The sequence below is a fragment of the Sminthopsis crassicaudata genome, chromosome 1, assembly GCF_048593235.1.
Source record: "Sminthopsis crassicaudata isolate SCR6 chromosome 1, ASM4859323v1, whole genome shotgun sequence".
NCBI lineage: Eukaryota > Metazoa > Chordata > Mammalia > Dasyuromorphia > Dasyuridae > Sminthopsis > Sminthopsis crassicaudata.
Window position 1 is genome coordinate 628,850,464 of NC_133617.1, and position 21,063 is coordinate 628,871,526.

Consider the following 21,063-nt stretch of genomic DNA (forward strand, 5'->3'; position numbering starts at 1 on the left):
AGGCTCTCACAAGAGAGAAGAGAAATTGGAAAAGGAAAGGGAAGCATGGAAAGAGAGCCTGGAGAAGTGATCCAGAGTGGATAAAGAGATCAAATCATTGAGAAATAAAATTAGTGAATTAGAAAAGGCAAACAACTCCAAGGAAAACAGGATTAATGAGCTGGATAAAGAAATCAGCTCTCTAAAAAATAAAATGGATAAAATGGAAAAAAAATCCATAGAAGAAAAAAACTCACTTAAAAACACAATTGGACAATTACAAAAAGATATAAAAAAGTGAATGAAGAAAGTACATCATTGAAAATTAGACTCGAACAAGTAGAAATGAATGACTCAAGGAGAAACCAAGAGGGAGTCAAGCAAAACCAGAGAAATGAAACAATTGAAAAGAATGTCAAGTACCTTATTGGAAAGACAACAGACCTGGAAAACAGATCCAGGAGAGACAATTTGAGAATAATTGGACTCCCTGAAAAATGGGAGGAAAAAAAGAGCCTGGACATTATTTTCAAGGAAATTATCAAAGAGAACTGCCCAGACGTTTTGGAAACAGAGGGTAAAATAGACATTGAAAAAAGTTATCGATCACCTACTGAAAGGGACCCTAAAATCAAACCGCCAAGAAATATAGTGGCCAAGTTCAAGAACCATCAGACAAAGGAAAAAATATTGGAAGCTGCTAGAAAAAAGCAATTCAGATATGCAGGAGCCACAATAAGGATAACCTAGGATCTAGCAGCGTCCACATTAAAAGAACGCAGGGCCTGAAACATGATATCCCGAAAGGCTAAGGAACTTGGTATGCAGCCAAGAATAACTTACCCAGCAAGAATGAGCATCATTTTCCAGGGAAGAAGATGGACATTTAACGAAATAAATGAATTCCATCTGTTTTTGATGAAAAAACCAGACCTACATAAAAGGTTTGATCTCCAAATACAGAACTCAAGAGATTTCTAAAAAGGTAAAAAGAAATCTTGAGAAATATACTTCTGCCAAAAAAAATATGTAAAGAACATATGTACAATTTGTCTTAGAAACTAGAGATGGAAAGGAAATTATATCATAAAAAAGTGTAAAGTGGTGGTACTACATCTCATGAAGAGGCAAAGGTAACCTATTATATCTGAGAGAAAGAAAGGAGGGAGATGAACATAGCGTGTATCAATAGACATATCTGATTTATAGTGAAACTTCTTCCACTTCATTGAAAAGTGAGAGGGAAGGAGTAAGCTAAGGGGAAGGGAAAACAGAAATTGTGAGGAAAAGGGGTAAAATAGGAAGAGGAACTTTAAGGTGGGGGAGGGATACTAAAAAGGGAGGGCTGTGAAAAACAAGTGGTGTTCACAAGTTTAATACTGGGTAGGGGGGTAAGAGGGAAGGAAAGGAGAAAAGCATAAGCAGGGGTTAATAGGATGGCAAGCAATATAGAATTAGTCATTCTAACCATAAATGTGAATGGGGCAAACTGCCTCATAAAGAGGAAGCAGTTAGCAGACTGGATTAAAAGTCAGAATCCTACTATATGTTGTTTACAGGAAACACACCTGAAACAGGGTGATACATTCAAACTAAAAGTAAAAGGGTGGAGCAGAATCTATTATGCTTCAGGCAAAGCCAAAAAAGCAGGAGTAGCCATCCTCATCTCAGATCAAGCAAAAACAAAAATTGATCTAATTAAAAGAGATAAGGAAGGGCATTATATCCTGCATCAATAATGAAGCAGTATCAATATTAAACATATATGCACCAAGTGGTGCAGCATCTAAATTCTTAAAAGAGAAATTAAGAGAGCTGCAGGAGGAAATAGACAGTAAAACTATAATAGTGGGAGATCTCAACCTTGCACTCTCAGAATTAGATAAATCAAACCACAAAATAAATAAGAAAGAAGTCAAAGAGGTAAATAGAATACTAGAAAAGTTTGCTATGATAGATCTTTGGCGAAAGCTAAATGGAGACAGAAAGGAGTATAGTTTCTTCTCAGCAGTTCATGGAACCTATACAAAAATTGATCATGTACTAGGGCATAAAAACCTCAAAATCAAATGCAGTAAGGCAGAAATAGTAAATGCATCCTTTTCAGACCACAATGCAATCAAAATTACATTTAATAAAAAGCCAGGGGAAAATAGACCAAAAAATAATTGGAAACTAAATAATCTTATACTAAAGAATGATTGGGTAAAACAGTAAATCATAGACATAATTAATAACTTCACCCAAGAAAATGACAATAATGAGACATCATACCAAAATGTGTGGGATACAGCCAAAGCAGTAATAAGGGGGAGTTTTACATCTCTACAAGGCTACTTGCATAAAATAGAGAAAGAAAGGGCTAGCGAATTGGGCTTACAACTAAAATTGCTAGAAAAGGAACAAATTAAAAACCCCCAGACAAACACAAAACTTGAAATTCAAAAAGTAAAAGGGGAGATTAATAAAATTGAAAGTAAAAAAACTATTGAATTAATTAATAAAACTAAGAGTTGGTTCTATGAAAAAACCAACAAAATAGACAAACCCTTAGTAAACCTGATTAAAAAAAAGAAAGAGAAAAAGCAAATTGTTAGTCTTGAAAATGAAAAGGGAGAACTCACCACTAATGAAGAGGAAATTAGAACAATAGTTAGGAGCTACTTTGCTCAACTTTATGCCAGTAAATTCGATAACTTAAATGAAATAGAAGAATACCTTAAAAAATATAGCTTGCCCAGATTAACAGAGGAAGAAGTAAGTAGTCTAAATAGTCCCATCTCAGAAAAAGAAATAGAACAAGCTATTAACCAATTTCCTAAGAAAAAATCCCCAGGACCACATGGATTTACATGTGAATTCTACCAAACATTTAAAGAACAACTAACTCCAATGCTATATAAACTATTTGAAAAAAGAGGGATTGAAGGAGTCCTACCAAATTCCTTTTATGACACAGACATGGTACTGATACCTAAACCAGGTAGATCGAAAACTGAGAAAGAAAACTATAGACCAATTTCCTTAATGAATATTGATACTAAAATCTTAAATAAGATATTAGCAAAAAGACTTCAGAAAATCATCCCCAGGATAATACACTGTGACCAAGGGGGATTTATACCAGGAATGCAGGGCTGGTTTAATATTAGGAAAGCTATTAGCATAATCAATTAATCAAATTAATCAAATTAATAAAAGCCATATGATCATCTCAATAGATGCAGAAAAAGCATTTGATAAAATCCAACATCCATTCCTACTAAAAACGCTTGAGAGTATAGGAATAAATGGACTATTCCTTAAAATAATAACGAACATATATTTAAAACCATCAGTAAACATCATATGTAATGGCGATAAACTAGAACCTTTCCCTGTAAGATCAGGAGTGAAACAAGGTTGTCCACTATCACCATTACTATTCAATATAGTACTAGAAACGCTAGCTTCGGCAATAAGAGCCGAGAAAGAGATTCAAGGAATTAAGAGTATGAAATGAGGAAATCAAACTATCACTCTTTGTAGATGACATGATGGTATACTTAGAGAACCCCAAAGACTCTGCTAAAAAGCTATTAGAAATAATTCAGAATTTTAGCAAAGTTGCAGGATACAAAATAAATCTACATAAATCCTTAGCATTTTTATACATTACCAACACAATCCAACAGCAAGAGATACAAAGAGAAATTCCATTCAAAATAACGGTCGATAGCATGAAATATTTGGGAATATATCTACCAAAGGAGAGTCAGGAATTATATGAGCAAAATTACAAAACACTTGCCACAAAAATAAAGTCAGATTTAAATAATTGAAAAGACATTAAGTGCTCTTGAATAGGCCAAGCGAATATAATTAAGATGACAATACTCCCTAAACTAATCTATTTATTTAGTGCTATACCAATCAGACTCCCAAGAAACTATTTTAATGACCTAGAAAAAATAACAACAGAATTCATATGGAACAACAAAAGGTCGAGAATTTCAAGGGAAGTAATGAAAAAAAATTAAATGAAGGTGGTCTAGCTGTACCTGATCTAGAACTGTATTATAAAGCAACAGTCACCAAAACCATTTGGTATTGGCTAAGAAATAGACTAGTTGATCAGTGGAATAGGTTAGGTTCACAGGGCAAGATAATGAATAAAAATAGCAATCTAGTGTTTGACAAACCCAAAGATCCCAAATTTTGGGATAAGAATTCATTATTTGACAAAAACTGCTGGGAAAACTGGAAATTAGTATGGCAGAGACTAGGCATGGACCCACATTTAACGCCACATACTAAGATTAGATCAAAATGGGTCCAAGATTTAGGCATAAAGAACAAAATCATAAATAAATTAGAGGAACATGGGATGGTTTACCTCTCGGACTTGTGGAGGAGGAAGCAGTTTGTGTCCGAGGGAGAACTAGAGACCATTATTGATCACAAAATAGAAAATATTGATTACATCAAATTAAAAAGCTTTTTTACAAACAAAACATTATAATGCAAACAAGATTAGAAGGGAAGTAACAAATTGGGAAAACATTTTTACAGTTAAAGGTTATGATAAAGGCCTCATCTCCAAAATATACAGAGAATTGACTTTATTTTATAAGAAATTAAGCCATTCTCCAATTGATAAATGGTCAAAGGATATGAACAGACAATTTCGATGATGAAATTAAAACTATTTCCACTCATATGAAAGAGTGTTACAAATCATTATTGATCAGAGAAATGTAAATTAAGACAACTCTGAGATATCATTACACACCTGTCAGATTGGCTAAGATGACAGGAACAAATAACGATGAATGTTGGAGGGGCTGTGGGAAAACTGGGACACTGATGCATTGTTGGTGGAGTTGTGAAAGAATCCAACCATTCTGGAGAGCAATCTGGAATTATGCCCAAAAGGTTATCAAAATGTGCATACCCTTTGACCCAGCCGTACTACTACTGGGCTTATATCCCAAGGAACTACTAAAGAAGGGAAAGGGACCTGTATGTGCCAAAATGTTTGAGGCAGCCCTTTTCATAGTGGCTAGAAACTGGAAAATGAATGGATGTCCATCAATTGGAGAATGACTGAGTAAATTGTGGTATATGAAGGTGATGGAATATTATTGTTCTGTAAGAAATGACCAACAGGAGGAATACAGAGAGGCTTGGAGAGACTTACATCAACTGATGCTGAGTGAAACGAGCAGAACTAGGAGATCATTATGCACTTCAACAGTGACACTGTATGAGGATGTATTCTGATGGAAGTGGATATCTTCAACAAAGAGAAGAGCTAATTCAATTCCAATTGATTAATGATGGACAGAATCAGCTACATCCAGAAAAGGAACACTGGGAAATGCGTGTAAACTGTGAGCATTGTTTTTGTTTTGTTTTGTTTTGTTTTGTTTCTCTTCCCAGATTATTTTTACCTTCTGAATCCAATTCTTCCTTTGCAACAACAAAAACAAAAAAATTCGGTTCTGCACATATATATTGTACCTAGGATATACTATAAGATATTAAATATGTATGGGAATACCTGCCATCTAGGGGAGGGGGTGGAGGGAAGGAGAGGAAAAACTCGGAACAGAAGGGAGTACAAGGGATAATGTTGTTAAAAAAAAAAAAAAGAAGAAGAAGAAGAAGAAGAAGAAGAAGAAGAAGAAGAAGAAGAAGAAGAAGAAGAAGAAGAAGAAGAAGAAGAAGAAGAAGAAGAAGAAGAAGAAGAAAAATTTACCTATGCATATATATTGTCAAAGAAAATGTTATAATTATAAAAATTAATAAAAAATAAAAATCAAATAAATAAATAAATGTGGGGGGAAAAAAAGATTTAGAGCCACGGACCTATATCAATCCCATGATAGAAAAATGATGTCTTGTGGCTCTCTTCAACAATGAGATGATTCAGACCAGTGAGCCATCTATACCCAGAGAGAGTTCTGTGGGAACTGAGTACAGTTCACAACATAGCTCTTTCATTCTTTTTGTTATTGTTTGTTTGCATGTTATTTTCTTTCTCATTCTTTCTGGTTTGATTTGATTTTTCTTGTGCAGCAAGATAATTGTATAAATATGTATGTCTATATTGGATTTAGCAAATATTTTTATCATGTTTAACATATATTGGATTACATGCCATCGGGGGGGGGGGGAATTGGAATACAAGGTTTTGCAAGAGTTAATGTTGAAGACTTATCCATGCATATATTTTGAAAAATAAAATAAAAAGCCTTAATTAAATAATAAATATTAGAATGGAGAAAATGGACTTTATTAGAAATCAAGATACAATACAGCAAAACCAAAAAATGAAAAAAAGTGAAATATCCTACTAGAGAAATAACTGACCTGAAAAATAGATCCAGAAAAATAATTTTAAAATTATTGGTTTACCTGAAAATCATGATCCAAAAAAGAACCTAGACATCATCTTTCATGAAATTATCAAGGAAAACGGTCCTGATATTCTAGAACCAGAGGGTAAAATAAAAATGGAAAGAATCCACCAATCACCTCCTGAAAGAGATCCCAAAATGAAAACTCCCAGGAATATTACAGCCAAATTTTAGAACACCCAAGGTAAGGAGAAAATATTGTTCAGAAAGAAACAATTCAAGTATGGTGGAGCCATAGTCAGGATAAAACAAGATTTAGCAGCTTCTACATTAAAGAACTGGAGGGTTTGGAATATGATATTACAGGGAGCAATAGAGCTAGGATTACAACCAAGAACCATCTACCCAGCAAAACTGAGTATAATCCTTCTAGAGGAAAAGGTGAACATTCAATGAAATAGAGAGTTTTCAAACATTTATGATGAAATGTTCATGATACCAATTACAGCTGAATGGAAATTCTGATTTTCAACTACAGGACTCAGGAGAAACATAAGGAAGTAATCAGGAAAGTGACATAATTAATTAGGTTTGTCTGTTTACATTTTTACATGAGAAGATGATATTTGTAACTTACTAGAACTTTCTCAATATTATGGCAATTTAAAAGAATATATATAGACAGAGGGCATAAGTGTGAGTTGAATATGAAGGGATAATATCTTAAAAATGATGAAAGTTTTGTACAGCAAAACAACTGTTTGGCCATGTATACATATATTGTATTTAATTTATACGCTAACATTTAACATATATTGGTCAACCTGCCATCTGGGGGAGGGGGAGGAGGGGAAACATTAGAACAAAGGGTTTGGCAATTGTCAATGTTGTAAAATTACCCATACAAATATCTGGTAAATAAAAACTATTAAAATATTAAAAAAAAAAAAAGAAAAGAAAAGAAAGGAAGAAACATAACAGCATTCATCAGTAATAAACTTTAGTCTACTTATATCCATAAAAAAAAAAAAATGATGAAACTAAGAGGAGAGAGAAGAATGTACTGAGAGAAAGGGAAAAGTAGAATGACTAATTATCTGCCATAAAAAAGAGGGAAGAGAAAGCTTTTACAGTGGAGGGCAAGCAGGGGAAGAGTAAGGGAGCGAACCTTACTCTCCGCAGAACTAGCTCAAATTGGAAATAACATACTCAATATGGGTATAGAAATCTATCTTATTCTGCAGGAAAATAGGAGGAGAATGAGATAAGGGAAGGGGGAGGGTGATAAAAGAGAAGGCATATTGGGGGAGGGAATGGTCAATAGCAAAATTTTTGAGAATGGGCAGGGTGAAAGAGAGAGAAAATAGAATAAATGAGGGGAGAAGTACAATTAGCAATAACAACTGTAAAAAAGAATTTTAAAGCAAGTTTCTCTGATAAGGCTTTATTTCTCAAAATAAAGGGAACTGAGTCAAATTTATAAAAAATAAAAGCCATATCCCAATTGATAACTGATTAAAAAACATGATCTATAGCCCAAATGGCTCTAAATTCATGCATATCCTTTGACCTAACAATTCCACACTTAAGCACAAATACCAAAAGATATTTTTAAAAGGGGGAGAAAGGAAAAGAATCTATACATACAAAAATATTTATAGAAGCTCTCTTCTCAGGGCAAAGAACGAGAAATTGAGAGGATCTCCATCAATTGGGGAATGGCTGAATCAATTGTGTTGTATGATTGTCATGGAATATTGTTGCTCTATAGGAAATGATGAACAGAATGCTCTTGGGGGAAAAAATGTAAAGTCCTCCATGAATTCAAGCAAAGTGAAACATGCTCTACACAACGTGAGAGCAGGGTTCTGGGATGACCTGCTGTAAAAGACTTTGCTATTCTCAGTAATACAATTATCCATAACTATTCTGAAGGACTTATGATGAAGAATCCTATCCGTAATGAGAGAAGATGATGATTGTGTCTAAACACAGATTGAATCATACTCTCTATCTCTTTTTTAAACTTTGTCTTGAGGGTTTTTTTAAATTAGGGTGAGAGATCTGTTTTCTTTCACAATATGACTTTTCTGAAAATGTTAGAAAACAAAACAAAAACTAACTAGGGGCAGCTCGGTGGTGGTTAGAGCATCAGTTCTGAAGTCAGGAGGTCAAGAGTTCAAATCCAGCCTCAGACACTTACCACTTCCTAGCTGTGTGACCCTGGACAACTCATGTAACCCTAAATGCCTCAGCAAGCAACAACCACCTCCACCACCAACCACTATTCTGTAAGAGGGTCCGTGGATTTCACCAGTTGGCTGATAAGTGTTCATGATACCAATAAAGCTGAAGACTCTCTCCTGCCCTAGGTCCAGTATACTACATTATCTCTCTCTGGAACAGTTAGGACTCTTGTGCATGTATAATGTTAGAAAGAAGTACATTTGGTTTTATGTAAATTCACTAATGATGGAACAGTTCCAAGTAGCAATTAATCCAAATGTCCATCCTATTTATATTCAGCAAATGAGTAACTGGTTCTTTTATTTTACAAAGGTATGCAGACTTCTGCATTTCTGTCCATATTAGGCAGTCCATATGAGCAGACAAGGGCAGGATATTTTCCTGAAAGGAATTGTTATTTACTTGAGGGAAAGGAGAAGATTATAGAAGTTAAAATGACTTTGGGATACACTAGAAATGAAAACAAAAAGGTTATAGCAGATAATCTGATGATTACTTCATTCATTTAAAAAGAATCAGCCTTAATAAGTACCTGCTTCCCAGAAGACCAATTCTTTCTATCGCTTCTGTGACTGCATTTGTACTCCCTGCAGTTTCGGATGGCTCAGATACAGCACTGGCTATGAAAAGGTCAGGAGGAGGCACCTGAGATTGGAGAAGTTCATTAACAGGATACAGAAACTAAATTTCAGAAACATTAGTGACTGCTCCTAAAGGCTTATAGATAAAAAATGATAAATTCAATTTTTGATAGAAAATGAGATTAAGAAATATTTCAAATGCATAATAGAACAATAAAATACTTATACAATGTATGAGTTTTCAATTGCTTTTGATTGCTCATTGAAATTTAATGCATTTATTGTGTGCTTACCAATGCACACTATTGGTGGGCACTGAAGATACAAAGACAAAAACAAATCACTCTCTGACCTCAGAGGACTTCCACTCTATGGCTCTCAACCTTTTTGAATGAATTATCTAAAGAGAATTACAATTATATGCTTGGGATAATCCAATCAATTATTTTATAGAGGAGGAGACTGAGGTCCAGACAGGAGAAATGATTTTCTCAAGGCTCATCAGTGGCAGATATGGGACACAAATTCAGGTCATCTGACTCTGAATACAGTGGTCCCTGTTCTATCCTACTTTTTTAATCCTTTTTTTTTGTTTTAATGATTCATTATCCAAATTAAAGATATGTTCCTTATGATACTTCTATTTTTTTTATTTAATTGCATTTGTCTAATTTTTAGAAGCACAATAATTCACCAATAAGATCACCCAGAAACATTGCAGTATGGTGCCTGAAATGGCTGTGATGGTGGCAGAAATGGTTATTAACAGGAATTTACAAATGTCAGTAGATTCTGGGGGAGGCATGCTAGTTATAAGGAAAGAAACTCTAGGTTAAATAAAAGGAAGGAATCATTAAAGTATTATGATTAGTTGTAGAAACTACTTATATAATGTGCATTAGGGTCCTTGCATATCAGAGCTAGTCCAATCCCATAATTTTACAGAGGAGGAAACTGAGGCCCAAAGAAATGAAAGTAACTTGCTCAAGAACATATAATGAATAATTAGCAGAGCTGAGTTTTGAGATCAGTTATTCTGATTCAAAATCAGTGTTCTTTTCACCAATTACTCAAATTTCTCTTACTTTTGGGGGGAGCAGAATCTACCCAATTTAACAAAGTTTAAGCATGGTCTTAACCAGGGTTTCACAGAATCCCAAAAGGACAAATGGATAGATTTGGGAGAGTATATAAACTTGGATGAGAAAAAGTAAATTTTTATTTCAACATAATTTGTTTCCTTTTTAATAGTGTTATTTTATTTTATGCATTTGAAGACATTATTTTGAGAAGAAATCCATTAGTTTTACCAAAAAGAGTCATGACCCAAAAAAGGTTAAGAACCACCGATCCAGGGGCATCTTCCAGGAAGGTGGATCTAGCTTCATATTAAAAAATCCAGAACCTTTCTCTTTCAGGCATTTAATAGAAAGAGTGGACTCAAGTAAGAAAACCTAGGTTTAAAATTCAGCTCTGCCATTTACTAATGGTGGATCCTTAAGTAAATTACTTGACCTGATTACATCTCAGTTTGTTCATTTCTAAAATGGGAATAACGATTCACATTGTTCTTAACTCAAATATTATTACATGGATCAAATGAAACAGCTATAATATAGTAGAAAGGATCTGAGACATGGACGCAGGAGAGCTGGACCTGAGTTCAACTCTGACACATGTGAGGTGTGGGACTATGAGCAAGTTAATTAAGCTCTTTGAGTCTGCTTCCTTCTCTTTTAAATAGTGACAATAAATACTTGTTCTAGCTACCTCACAGGTGGTGATGAAAATATCTGTATGCCTTAAAGTCCTGTAGAATATAGAACTATAATTATTATTTATTTGTAATGTTTCATGAAGGAGCTGAACTAGATGAGCATTGAGGTCTTTCCAATTCTATCATTCTAAGATTTAATGAATGTGAAAGCATTATATACAACATTATAGAAATTTAAGACATCATTATTAGTGTAATTTTTATTCATATCTTTAGTTTTGAATCATCTTCCATATTGTCTCCTTTCCCTACACAGAGAATCATTCTCTGAAACAAAGGATCAGAAAGAGAAGGGGGAAAAAACAATTTAGCAAAGTTAACATATTATCTGTGTCTAACAACATACGCCATTAGCTACACCAAGAGTTCTTCACCTCTGCAAATGAGGGTGTTGCATTTTTTTATCTCTTCTTTAGGATAATTTTGGTCATTATAATTACACATTTTCAGCTGCTTTTTAAAAAAATGATGTTTTAACAATACTGTATGAGGATGTATTCTGATGGAAGTGGAAATCTTCAACATAAAGAAGATCCAACTCACTTCCAGTTGATCAATGATGGACAGAAATAAATACACCCAGAGAAGGAACACTGGGAAGTAAATGTAAATTGTTAGCACTACTGTCTATCTACCCAGGTTACTTACACCTTCGGAAGCTAATAATTAATGCGCAACAAGAAAATGGTATTTACACACATATATTGTATCTAGGTTTTATTGTAACACATGTAAAATGTATGGGATTGCCTGTCATCGGGGGGAGGGAGTGGAGGGAGGGAGGGAGGGGATAATTTGGAAAAATGAATTAAAAAAAAAAAAGATGTTTTTTTTCCATCAACATTGTTGTAGTATATGGATTATTTTCTTGATTTTGCTTACTTTACTCTGCTTCAGTACACATAATTCTTTTCATGCTACTCTGTCTTCTTCATAGCCATCATTTTTTAGTGAAAACAGGAATATTCATGTATGATTTGTTGAGCCATTCTTCAATCAATGACTATACATATTATGGCAAATATTATTATTATTATTATTAGCATTATATCACTGAGAAACTATACTTTGAAAAAATCCTGATGTCTGTGCTGGGAAATTGCATATTATGTCTACAGTAAAGTTATAAGTATCCTAAAATGTTAGTTTTATCCTGTACTGGTCTTTCCAGTCTTTCCTTTAGTGTATTCTTTAAATGGACTCAACTCCATTGTCTTTTGTTTTGGATCATTAAAAGAGGTTTGAATGGCTGCTGCTTAGTGTAAGGATCCGTTATTCATTTGATGATGAAATATACATTCATTAGCCTTTTAAAACAGTCAGGAACTAAAAAGCATGAAATGTCATTGTTCAATCAGAACCTACTTATTACCCTAATTTTGTCTACCATGTGCTCTAGGAAGGAGAGTCAAGGACCTTTAGATCTTGAATTAAAAATCCTGGCTCTTCAAAAAAAAAAAAAAATCTCTTGACTTTATGCAAAATTTCTAAAAAGAATTTTTTTGAAATTTTCAGACGTAATGTAGGTCACTAATGTGATCCACTAGATACACTATCTTTTAAAAATTTTACAATACTAACCTGTTATGTTCATTCTTTTAACAAATATTTAAACAAATAAACATCTCCTATATATATTGTAATATGTTAGCAGAAATGCACATATAACAATAAATTAGGCAAGTTATCTGTCTTCAATGAGGTTACCCTACTAGGGGAAATAAAGCACAGGAATATATACAAATTAGAATATGAGGAGCACAGAGGAATATCAAATACTAGATAAAGTATTTTATTCTTGGTTTATTGAAAACGTAAGGTGCTATTTTCCTGAAATTTCTCTATCTTATTCAGCACACATAGTTTCTTACTTATGTAGCTATGGTACATAAGTATAAAATGGCATATATTGCCAGAGTTAGCTCAATATCTGGGAGGCTCCAACGGAAACTGTGGGAGAGAAGAGTAGAATTAGGCTGCTTACCAAACTGAAGGTCTAAAGAGTTATTATGCTGACCTCATTGTTGTATACCTATGAAACCTGGATAGTAAACTAGTGCCATGCCAGCAAACTGAACTGCTTCCATTTGAATTGTCTCAGATACCTTCAAGATCTCTCTGAAGAACTTTGGAATAACTAATATGGAAATGTTTTACATAATTATACATGTATAACCTATATCTGATTACTTACTATCTCAGAGAGGGAGGATGGAAGAGAGGGACAGAGGGACAGGAATGAAACTCAAAACTTTAAATTTAAATGTTTAAAAAAATTGGGGAAAAAAGAAATTTGGAATTAATTGTTAAACATGGGTGACACTGGCACAGGACCACCCAGCATGGCATGCTGCATCAAAGAAGGTACTATACTCTATGAGCAAAACAGAATTGCTGAAAAGAAACATGAGATGTGCAAATTTAGTCATCTCCACTCCAAATGTTCACACAGTCTATTTGTGCCCGACCTGTAGTAGAGCTTCCTGAGTTCATATTGGTCTGATCAGTCATGGTTGGACACAACTATACCTTGACCCAACATGGTGATTTCATTTTGTTCTCTTTGGAAAATGAAGGTTGAATCAAGTCAAAGGTTTGATTTCAAGGGGCTAAACTGAGAAAAAAAAAATAAAGTGATATCTAGCAACCCTTAAAGGAACTATGCTACGTCCATGTCCATATGTGTTTCAGTCATTACTTTTTCATAAAGAATGCTTGTTTCCCAGTTCCCCCTTTTTGGTATTATATTTCTAATAAGCTACTTACATAAAATACTACCCTATAATTAGTCTTTATCATAATTTTGGAATAAGTGAAAAAGAAAACAATTTGAAATTGGATATCATGGACTAAATTTATCTCAAGTTGAGCACATCATGTTATGTTGATATCCTAAACAGAAAAGGTTCATGGGGTAAAAAAAAGGAAAGGTCAGATGAGAAGATATATAATTATTAGGATGTAGTAGGATAGAAGAATTCATAAGTTGATTCTACGGAATAAAATGTTAAGTGCTGTATTAATTGTCCTACATAAGTATGACTATTATAATGAGTACTACAAAGTAGCATTTAAACAGATGTATATAAGCTCTTTGAAGAAATGGACAAAATGAAGTAGAGGAAAACAATTTTCAACTGGTAATAAAATAGGATTATCAAATACAAAATGATTTGGATTATATAAAATTAAAAGTCCTTTAAACAAAAAGGTGCAACTAGGAGAAGAAAATATATGGATTGACAACCAAAACTTATAAGAACTTGATGTATATTTTTAAGATTACAAAATATTCCCAAAAAGACAAGTATTTAAAGAATATGAACAAATAATTTTCAAAAGAATAAAAACTCTCAACAAGCATCTGAAAATTTGTTCAAAATTGCTAATCAGAGAAATACAAATTAAAATAACTCAGAAGAACCATTTCACACACTTCAAATTAGAAAAGGTAGGAAAATTCAATGTTGGAGGGGCTGTGGGAAGACAGACATGCTTATTCACTGCTGGTAAAACTGTGAAATTGGTCCAAATGTTCTGGAAAACAATTTGGAATTATGCAACAAAAAATGCTAAATTATTCAAACACTTTGACTCAGAAATCCCACCATTGGAATGCTTCAAGTCAGTTAATGACATCAAGAAAAGGCCCATATGTTCAAATATACTCATAGCTATATTATTATTTGTAATAACAAAAGCTGGGAGAAAAATGTGACCAACAACTGGGAAGTAGTTGCACAAATTAAAATACAAGTGTGTAATGGAATATTACTATGCTATAAAAGATGACTAATCTTGAAAGGGCCTGGGAGATGCAACCAACTTTGCAGTTCTGGTCATCTTGTCCACTTTTAGAGAAGCTCAGGAATCTATATTAATCAAAAAAAATGAAGAATGAAGAAAGAATAGCTAACATAACAACATACACAGTGATCACAACAATGTAAATAAAGATAAGAAACTAGTCAAAGACAATGACAATGTTGGTACCATATTATTAAAGTGAAAGCAGGTTGTCTTCTTTTTTTAATAACAACTGATAAAACTACAAAAATGTTAAGTGACTTGTGCTATCAGTTCTAATCATGCCGTTGGTCAGTTTTACTCAAATGTGTGTGAGAAACATACCCTATAGTGAAGTGTATATTGGAAAATGTCAATCAAAATAAAATTGTACAACAGAAAAAGAAAGTGGGCAAGATGACTAGAACTACAAAGTTGGTTGCATCTCTTTGGGAAACAGGTAGTACAAGCATCACCCCCATTTTAAAAATAAAGACTAAAGGGATGATGAATTCTTTATTGAAGGTCACCATGCTAGCAAGAAATAGAACTGGACTTAAATTTAGGACTCTAGTGCCAAATGCAGTGTTCTATGTGACACTATGGCTTTTATTTGTTCACTATATTTAAAGGGATAAAATTTTACTTACATCAAAGGCAGTAAAAGGGACTTCATCCACTTCCTTAAAAAGACTAGACCAAGGTCTCACTGGTAGATCCTCCTCTTCCTATTATAAGAAGTCAAAAAAAAGTTCCAGTTAAAGTAAATGTTACTGGCTATTGATTTGGCAATTAAGCTTTAAAAGAGCAACTTCTATTGCAAAGTGATTAAAGGAATTTCCCTGCCTTACTTACCTCCTTTCCCTGTTGGCTACTTTGTTGACTTTAGGCTTACATTCTCCTTATTAAATTGACAATAACAAGAATTAAAGAGAAGTATTCAAATTATAGTTAGCTTTTCTTCATAATAGTGGGCAGAACATTCAGCTAAGAATCTGGAGACCTGGGTTCAAGATACTCTTCTCTACCAATTGCCACTTATGTAATTGAAGGTAAATTTTCTGTGCATCAGTTTCCATACCTACTAAATGGGGATTATACCTGCCCTATCTACCTTATAAAGCTGCCATAAGGATCAAGTGAAATAACACGAAATTATTTGCAAATTTTATAGTGTTCAGCAAATGAGAGTTATTATATTAAGTTAGAGAAAACAAGAGCTTTAAGAAGAAAGGAGGCAACTCTTTAAGCATCTGAGGATTTGCCCAAATTGACTATTCTCTAGAACCTAACACCTTTGAATTGGGATGCTATCTTGTATTCTATTTTAGGTACCATTAAGAGATTTACCATTTACATCTGTGTTTTGCATCATAGTAAACGCATGTTGAATAAAGAAATATTAACTTCTTTTCTCTTGTGTGATTTCCAGATGCTTGTATCATTAATTCAGCTATTTAACATACCTTTTGTTGGTTAGCCAGATTGTCTGTCTTTCTGCTAAGGATTTCCTTTTGTAAGGTTTCGTTCTCAACTTGTATAGCTCTGAGGACAGCTGAGGCATCTTCTTCAGGATCTTCATCCTTACATATATTCTTCCGTGTAGCAGATAGTGGTCTTTCTTTTCGGCTGCCTGGTCCTGACAATAGAAAGTAAGATTACACTGACAAAGAGAAGTAAAAAGATGGTAAGTTTGCCCAAACCTTTTGTATAGTCATCTTGGATACCAAGAGATTCTTTTATTGGAACTGAATTTGAAGTGTGACGTTAGATCCCATCACTTAACATTTATTGTTAAGGGTTGAGTCATGTAATCTCTGAATCTTGAGCTGAAAGGGACACTGAAGGTCATTTAGTACAACCCACTCATTTTACAGATGAAGAAACTGAGATCCCACTAGATTATGTGCCAAGTCACAAAGCTAGGACTAGAACCCATGCCCCCAACCAAAAGTTCAGTGTTCCATTACACAATGGTTTTTCCTGCTGATAGTAAGGGCATCTATAAACTTTGCCCCACTACGGGAGTAGTCCTAATAAGTGGTCCTGAAGTTACTCTGGTTTCTCAAATATTATTCTAGTGTGGTGTAAGTCAAAAATTGCTTCTTTCTCCTAAGGACCAGCTTTCTAAGTTTAAGAAGGCTCATTAGTCCTTGAGTGATTTATGATTTTTGGCCCCAGCCTATCTACTGCTGTGTGGGGGAGGTTTCAGTCTATTTTTGTTAAGGGAATATTCATGTCAATGAAGTCATGGATTTGTGGAGCACTGAAGTGTGAAGCATAAGGCAACTTCAATATGTTTAGATGCTCAACTTGACTCAAGCACTCCTTTTTATCCATTATGGACCAAACAAAGGCTGATGTTCTGTTTTTGAACTGTGTAAATCATCACGACAATCAAAGGGGGACAAATTTGAATCTCCCTTTCTGTTCACAGAACTTTACTGAGATCTAACACGTGGAAATTAAGTAACAACAGTTGCACAGAAAAACATTTTCAGTGGGTGGAGGAATACGGCATTCTCAAATGAGTGAAAAAAAAAGTCTATGAAGACCTACTGTGGTAGTTTCCAGCACTGCTAGGAGAATATGTTTTGAATGGAGATATTCCCTCATAAAAAGGATGCCACTCTTTGCTAAGTACACATGTCTATTCAGTAGGCAATCTCTAAAACTGGCTAAGGATATTCAAGGGCATTAGAAGATTTCTTTCTATATCTGATTATGGTGGTTTCACATGATTAAAAATTAGGTGGCATTCTTTTCCACCAGACTCTTATGTAGTCCTCAGAAAAAACTTACCTCCTAAAGTGCTGCTTCTATGATCATAAAAATAAAAGACCTGATTGAATGCTCAGTAGGGACAGATATTCAATTCTTTCTAACCCCACTCAGTGTCCTTCCTTCTCCTTTAAACATTATAGCCTTCTTTCCTTTCAGAAGCTATTTGACCATCTCCAGGGCTTAGAAATTTAGAAAATAAAACTGGCAGATGGATACTACTATGTCAGATTGACACTATGACAGTTGGAATTAGCAAACCACTGAATCTATTAACCAATCGGTCATTGGGACACAAGATGAATATTTTTTTTCCTTGTGTAAATGAGAACTAGCAAAATCTGCAACAGACCTCACAGTATCCTTTCTGCAAAGAACTTTTTAAAAATGATCCAAAACCCTCCTTTTTTCACCTCTGATGATAAAGGCATGCAGTGAGGTGATACTAAAGAAAATACTGCTAAGTACCACTAGGAGAAGATGTGGGTTCTGCCCTAAACTCTGCTACTGATTTACTGTATGATCTTGGTCAGAACTGTCCCTTAGTTTCTTTGTATCTCAATGTCTAAAATCTACATATAACATAGGAGAGCTGAACTGGATGATTTCTACATTTTCCTTCTAGAACTCAGGTTATAGGGTTAGGTGTGTGTCCTGTTCTGTAAAATAAGATGTTTAGGCTACGAAGTCCAGTCCTTCTATCTTTGACATTCTATGTTTTTCTGATGGAAATGATGGCTGAGAACCAGAAGTAATTAGGAAAAGAGAAGATGGATCTTTAACTTCCTGTGTTCACAAGAAAGTAAGTAACTAGCAAACAGAATAAAATTTATGATTTTATAAAAAGACAGTCAGGATTCTAGGTTAAATAAAATCTCCTCTGACCTTCAGTCCCTACCAGGTAAATACTTTCTTTAATTCTCCTCTCCTCAAATATGCAGCAGGCTCTTGCAAGCATGTGGACAACAGATTATTATGACACTGCAGGATTAGGTCTGCGAGGCTGTAGGACACTGGTTTATGTACTCTGGGGTTGGCATGACAGAAATGTTAATGAAATTCAGCCTCATGACAGGGCTTGGCAATGCTCTCTCAGTGAACCTGAGGAGTATTACTTTATTACTTGGATTGGCAGCTTGTCTGGAAAAAGTGGTTCAAATATGTCACTTTCACAGAGCACTTTGACAGCTTGGACGTAAAATTTCTGCTCTCAGAGACCAATGTCCTTTCACCCTCTCCAGGCTCTCAAGAAGACCACAGGCTTATGAAAAGCTTTTCAAATTAATTTCTTAGAAAGTTCATGAATATAAAGACTGATATTTGAAGTCATAAGGACATGAAACAGGAGGAGAATTCTTCAGAACCAGCTAGGATTCAGCATGATCATTGATCATTATTTTCATTTCAAAAGCTAATATTGCTAATAAATCACTAACATTCCAGTACAAAAGTATAGATGCTGACACATCAGTTTGGCTGACAATGTTTGAGGCATGCAAAAATCAACCTAAAGCCTAATTTTGAGGATGATGTAAATCAGGGAACTATATTGAGAATGTATTATGTGATGTCTACTAACCAAATGAACCAAAATAATTTTTCTTTTTTAAAATTGTTTTCTCCTTTTTCTTTAAGTTATGGTATTATAAAAAGAAGAAAATGAACATGGTCAATACAAGCAGAAATGATACTATGATAATAAATATCCCCCTCCCCTTTCTCTCTCTCTCAATATGTATCTATATATGTATCTCAGTATGTATCTATCTATCTATGTTTTGGAAAAACCCATAAAGATTGATATTTGCCAAATTATGGTAATAATTCGATGTTCAAGCTAACATAGATATGGAAACCATGGTAATCTAAAGAGAGACCTAATTTCCTCCCCAAATTCCATTTTTAATACAAAAATATTTGTCCTGTCTATTTGCAAAGGAAACTTACATCTAAGTTTCTATATTAAGTATCTAATAATCAAAATTCACTTAATTTTATTTTAGTTTATATAATAATACTAATTGTTTTTAAATTAATCTGTTTTTTTAAATTTAGTAGACCATCCTAGGCTTTTTATATCTTTCTAGGCCTCAGTTACCTCATATATAAGATGAAGATGTCAGAATAAACAGTCTCTGTAGTCTTCTCCAGCTTTAGATCCTATAATCTCATGAACCACATCAGCTTTGGTGACCGTGACATTGTTGTGCCGTCAAGAAGACACTGACTACATTTAACTCCCCATATTGTTGATTGCCACTGAGGTTTTGTCACCTTCTCTCTACCATTCTCCCGTCCTGTGGAGGTCCCAACAGGCCTCTTTCATGTCTTTATGCTGAGCCAATGTGGCTCCATTGATGTTGATTGAGTCTTAACTCATTCTTGACGTTTGCTTCAAGGCACCACTCTTACTTACTCTGAAGGCCCTGGCTGAGAGGAACTTTTAGTGTAAGACCTCTGCTAGCAAACATAACAAAATGTGGAGCTGTCACCTTTATCTAAAAAAGTCTTACTTCTCTCCAAATTTCATGTCCTAAAGTAAGTAGATGAAGGGGAGGGATAAAATCCTGTTAACAAGTAGTGTCAAAACACTAGTAAATTTCTTATTTTCATAAAGTTTCTCAGTGAGTCAATAGAAGCCTTCACCTCTAAACAAGCAAAGTAAATCAATCAGTTCAATACTATGAAAAGCAGATAAATGAAAAGAAGATCTGAGACTATTAAATAAGCTCTGGAAAGAAGAATCAGGAATGCAGACTCTTCAGCAGCCTTTGTCATGCAAAGGGTTCAAGAGAAGGGGCACACAGCCCCACAGCCCCACAGCCCCACCTACATGGAGCTCAGGTTCAGCCTGCTCTATGTAACGTCTGGACCCCTTACTAGAAAAGGATTTCTCTTGGTCCTGTAAAGCAGCACATTGTTGGCGATCTCCTCGACCTTGGGCTGTGTCTGGCTTAGTTGGAATAAAGAGCTCAGCATTCTCTTTGCGCTTGGCAGACAGATTTCTTTCCCTTTTATCTGCAAGAAAACACAATCCTTGTTGATGGTGTGTTTGCCAAACAAAAAGAAGCAGTGGATGAAGAGTCAGAGGATCTGGTTTTGAGTCTTGAGTCTGCCACTTACCAACTGTGTGACCTTGGGCAAGGTACTTCAACTCCCTGGCCCTCAGTTTCCTCATCTGTAAAATTGGGATAATAATACTTGCACAACTTGCCTCCTAGGATTGTTCTAAAGGTCAAATGAAATTTTTTCATATATAGATACACACACATACACACACACTATTACTATTTAACAAACTGAAAAGCACTACATAATTGTGGGAGTTAGCTGTGGTGTACAAAAAAGAGTAGTCTTGAAGTAAAAACACCCGGCCAGGTCCCAGCTCTGACACTCAAGTAGCTGTCTTGCAACTCTGCAAGTTTGCTGAAGAGACCTGCTTCAGTTTCTTCACCTGTAAATGAGGTAATACTGGTATGCTCTCCCTCACATGTTTATTGCAAGAAAAGTGTTTTGTAAAACATTGTAGGGTAATTGAAATTTGAGTTACTATCATGTACATTTGTCTAAT

The 21,063-nt window shown here is 34.5% G+C and overlaps 1 protein-coding gene across 6 annotated transcripts in view; it reads right to left on the bottom strand.

Moving 5' to 3' along the window:
- KATNIP (katanin interacting protein) overlaps positions 1-21,063 on the bottom strand; it is a 252,434-nt gene that overhangs the window by 75,456 nt on the left and 155,915 nt on the right. For 5 of the 6 annotated variants that reach the window (XM_074282774.1, XM_074282775.1, XM_074282778.1 and 2 more), the window contains exons 10-13: positions 20,373-20,510; positions 16,178-16,350; positions 15,362-15,439; positions 9,100-9,212 (exon numbers count right to left, since the gene is read on the bottom strand). In XM_074282774.1, coding sequence (XP_074138875.1) covers positions 9,100-9,212; positions 15,362-15,439; positions 16,178-16,350; positions 20,373-20,510 — 502 coding nt within the window. The remainder of the gene's footprint in view (positions 1-9,099; positions 9,213-15,361; positions 15,440-16,177; positions 16,351-20,372; positions 20,511-21,063) is intronic. The other variant, XM_074282776.1, reaches the window with a different exon arrangement.